Here is a 4,610-nt window from a genome sequence, read left to right as displayed (position 1 = left end):
GACACTCCACGCTTGCACATTTTGTAAACGTGCAGACAAACACTCAGCCAGACAACTGTGAGCATGCATCAGACTCTGCTGAATGAGGTGCTGGAGCTATTGTAAGAAAGACTCCCCAAAGCACCATTTAGCTTTCTGTGGATTTTGCTGTTCAGCCGCTCTCCTGACTGTCAAATGAATCCATTTACTTACTCTCACTTTGCTGAGGAACACTACATTCTCTTTATTCAGTGCACACATGATAGTAGTTCTTTTGTTTTATTCTGCTAGACTTAATAGAAGAAGCACAGTGAAAAAAAAAAAAACTGAGTGAGAGACACTGTCAGAGAGAGAGAGAGACCAGTCCATCAGGTTCTGGTTTGTCAGGCTCCATGTCTTTACTTAATGACGCATATGGTGGTAACACAAAACGGCAAATGAACCGTTACTCCTCTGCTTCTCGTGCTTCCCGCTGCAACTGTATTCATCATGTAAACTTGATTCATAAGCTGAATTCTGAATTCTAAGCAAACGCACACTTGGAAGAAGAAAAAAAGAGTAAAAATGTCATTTAATTTTGGAGATTTGACATCTCAGACAAAACAGCCCCATCTCATCGCAAACACGATTAATCCAAGGACTAAAAGAACACTTGCACATGTTCTGTTCAGGCTCATTAAGACCTAAGCTCCTTGTTAATCTCCTGAAAAGGTCAAATTCAGCAGACCAGTGAATTTGCACTTCTCTGCTGGAGTCTCCAGTTCACTGCACATGCACACCCACCGTTTACACCTTTGCATGGGTGGCAGGCAAATCAAATTTTCAATTTGGGAACCCTCCCTTAACATCTAATCATGTTCTGTGAGCAAATTCTGACGTTTTCTGTTTGTGTGGTTGCTGCTGCATTTCTGTTGCTTCCCCATTTTCCTAGCTTCCAGTGTGTGTGCATACAAATGTGTCAATATGTGTGCGCCAGCACAGTGTAACATACATAATGAGCAGACATCACAAACCTGTTTTTATACAGATCCTCGAAACCATTTCAGGAAATGGGCTTTATTTATTCTTTAAAGAGTCTGTATTTTCCCCACATGTTGTCAACACCACCATAACCATCCAGATCAACATCATTATCACATCATATCATACAAAATGGCACAATAATGTTTCCATAACAACAAAAATAGAGACAAATATACAGACGGCCTCATTTTGTACAACATATTGTCATAAAATACAATACATATCATGGAACTCACTGTGGTTGTTTTCTTCTTTTATAAAAAATAAAATGAAAACATGTTCGCATGTGGTGCTCTGCACTTTAAACCTGTCTCTGTGTGATCTCAGTGTTGAGGCTGTGGGTGGTGGAGGTTCTGAAAAGAAGATGCTGCACGTTAAAGCTCACCCTGGGAAATCCTTTACAAGCAGTTACACCGACAGCATTCACAAACTGGTGGATCCATGCACAATGGTCAGTGTGTTTACACTTTATGTACAACATTGTAAAAATAAAAACGTACATAAATATGGAATCCATCATACATATCTTAGAGTGTCCCTCTTGCACAGTATCTTTTTGAACGACCTCCTGAAGTCATTGTTGAAGATGGTATAAATGATGGGGTTCAGTGCACTGTTACAGTAACCAAACCAGAAGAAGAACTTGAACAGGGTGTCAGGCACAGGACAGGACTGACACAGCGTCATCAGCATGTATGTAAAGAAAAAAGGAAACCAGCAGATGACAAAAACTCCAATGACCACGGCCAGGACGAAGGTGAAGCGTTTCTCCCGGTTCTGTCGGCCCTTCCAGCGGCTGCACTTGGTGCTGGGCACCCGCTTTTGGACCCCATCATCCCCCGGCTTGATTTGAGTCATTTTGGTTCTCCCCTTGGTCGACTTCTTTTTGATTGAGCATGGATTGTTCATTTTGTGGTCGGAGGAGGACGACTCCTCGATGTCCACCCCGTTGACCTCACCTTTCTCCTCATCGGGCCCTCTTCCTCCTCCTCCTACTCCCTCCTTCAGCTCGATGTCCCGTTCGCCGTTCAGCTTCTCGTGGCAGAGGCGGTCCGCAGCATCACCAACGCCATTCTCCTTCTGGTTGGCAGCATGGATGGTGGCCGTCTTCGGCAGGTCCTTCCTCTTCCGGTCTCCTGGTGGCGCCCGCGTCCTCTTTTTGGCAATCTGGTAGATCCGCACATAGACCAGAACCATGATGATGCAGGGGAGGAAGAAGGAGCCGATGCAGGAGGAGATGACGTACCATTTGTCATTATTAATCTCACACACTGGGTTTTCCTTGTTGTTTCCCTTCTCCATGCTGATTAGAGGTGGGAAGGAGATAACCGCTGCAATGACCCACACAATGACGATGATGCACTTGATGCGGCGTGGCGTCCTCTTCAGGTTGTACTCGATGGCCTGTGTGATGGACCAGTAGCGGTCCAAGCTGATGGCACAGAGGTGGGCGATGGAGGCAGTACAGAAAAGCACATCAAGTGCAAGATATATCTCACACCACACCTCGCCAAAGTACCAGTATCCCATGAGCTCATTCGCCAAGGAGAAAGGCATCACAAGGGTAGCCACGAGAATGTCTGCTGAGGCCAGAGACACCAAGAATAAGTTCTGTGGAGCCCGCAGGGCCCGGCTTGTAAACACAGCAATGACCACCAGCACGTTACCAAACACTATCAGCAGGATCATGATCCCCACCAGCACCGTGAGCGACAGGGAGATCTGCAGGCTGTACGGAGCCACTTTGAGAAGAGTCTGGTTGGTGTCGTTGGCAAACTCCATTGGAGCAGATTGGCCCACTTCCTATGTGAGTTTACCTGAGGTTAACAAGTACCATCCACCAGGAAGGACAGAGCTAGGAGCTCACCGCAGGGCTGAGAAAGGAACTGAATCACTCCTCTGAGGCTTTCCTGGATTTTGGTCTTTCATCGTGCCCTGCCTCCTCAAGGATAAGCCCTGGTTATTTCTAAGGCTGTCAGTTCATCTGGAAACATGGCAACAATAGGAAAAATCAGACCTTATAATTATTATATTACTATAGAAAATAATTTTAATTTTATAACATGTATTTTACATTATCACAAATAAAATGACCTCAAGCATTAAGTTAGCATTTAGAGCTTAAAAACACTGAGGAAAAAGAGCCACATAAAGAGAAAATAATCTTACCTGACGCAGCGAGCAGTGACACCACCTCTCCAGTGCCAGAGACGCACGGGCATGAAAAAACTGTCAGCGGGTAACTTCTTTAGACAGATCAATGGCCGGCAAAGGAGATCCATGTGTCGGATGAAGCGTTTCCTCTGTCTCTCTCCGCACAATGATCTCTGCACTGCATCTAGTTGTGCTCAATAGCGGACCTAATAGAGCGCTAATCACGTTATCCCGGGCGCTGCCGTGCTTCTGTCTGCGTGTGGAGTTTCTCTCTTCAGTGCTCTCCAGCGCGCCACTCCCTCTCTTTATAGCCCGCACGCTGCAAAAAGTGTCCCGCTCACTGGGTCACTGTGCGTCCGCCGAGTGTCAACACTCAGTTTGCCGTGTTTGTCTGGCAACATGTGACTCTGCAGAAAGGAACATCAGCTGGGAGCTTGTTGGAGGGATTAGAGGAGGGGAAAGACCACAAGGAAGGAATAATAATCACGATAATTTATCCATGCACATGTGCACTTATAGACATCTACAGGACACACACAGCCACATATGTTAGAATAAATAACAAGCACACATACAGCCAACAATAATGTCCAAATATTGATGTTATTTTTATTGCTATATTAATTGTGTTATATTAATTGCACCTGTGTCTGCAAGCAACAATGTGTTGATCCTTCACAGTCATGATTAGAAAGAAAAATAAATGTAGTAAATATTCAATGAAAGGGGAGCTAATTCAAGGTAAGGTGGGTTTTAGTTGCACGAATGTAAAAGCTGCACCTAATTTGCTCTGCTTAAGTTAAAAAATGGTTCAAAAACAAGGAAGCACCAGTTTGCAGCTGATTGTCTCACCTACTTTCCAAAGAACCTGTATTTTCAGAGTAAAACTCCAGGACCTGTTGGGAGGGACATTTTTTGCAGTGCAGCCGCCAGACTCTGTTGCTAAGCTGCAGCCAGAGCCACACCATGTGGAGAGCAGCAGAGGCATTTTATTATTTGTCCAAACTTAATTTATTGAGCCACCTTTTACACCCAAGGTGAAGCACATGGGGGAGTCCCTGACCTCTGACAGGAGCAGACCTCAGACTGATTCACAGATCTGTCTGTCCAAAGCACAGAGCTGACCAGGTATGTCTGGGGTCAGTGGTGTACAGCCAGGTGCAGGAAACACTCCTCAGCGAGCAGAGTCTTACAAATATCAATGTCTTGTTGGGGAGGCTTCACTCTGTGGCCTCATGAAGTGAATTCAGTGATTACAGAGGGCATATAGGAGACAGTGATATTTTGTGCTCAGACTTTATGAAGCTAAACCTCTTGTTTGTCATGAACCCTCCTGTTGTCCTCATTTACGGGCACCAAAAAATATTGTTTCCTCAGCTAAAAAAAAAAAATCCCAAAAATCCCCCAAATTTCTGGAAATTTGCAAAACCTTCAGGAAGAAAATTCCAATAATT

At 44.8% G+C, this 4,610-nt stretch overlaps 1 protein-coding gene across 1 annotated transcript; it reads right to left on the bottom strand.

Moving 5' to 3' along the window:
- Positions 1-993: 993 nt before the first annotated feature.
- adra2a (adrenoceptor alpha 2A) lies at positions 994-3,515 on the bottom strand. Its single transcript, XM_022189471.2, has 2 exons — positions 3,172-3,515; positions 994-2,986 (listed from the first exon to the last, which is right to left on the bottom strand). Exon 2 carries the CDS (start codon positions 2,782-2,784, stop codon positions 1,519-1,521), a length of 1,266 nt encoding a protein of 421 aa, XP_022045163.1. The 5' UTR covers positions 2,785-2,986; positions 3,172-3,515; the 3' UTR covers positions 994-1,518.
- Positions 3,516-4,610: the final 1,095 nt, after the last annotated feature.

This window comes from Acanthochromis polyacanthus, chromosome 3 (genome assembly GCF_021347895.1).
Source record: "Acanthochromis polyacanthus isolate Apoly-LR-REF ecotype Palm Island chromosome 3, KAUST_Apoly_ChrSc, whole genome shotgun sequence".
Taxonomy (NCBI): Eukaryota; Metazoa; Chordata; class Actinopteri; family Pomacentridae; genus Acanthochromis; species Acanthochromis polyacanthus.
Note: the sequence above shows the minus strand (reverse complement) of the source record. Positions and strands in the feature narration are given on the sequence as shown.

What these genes read in the sequence shown, in the direction of transcription:
- adra2a (XM_022189471.2), bottom strand. Translation starts at nt 2,784, where the DNA reads ATGGAGTTTGCCAACGACACCAACCAGACTCTTCTCAAAGTGGCTCCG.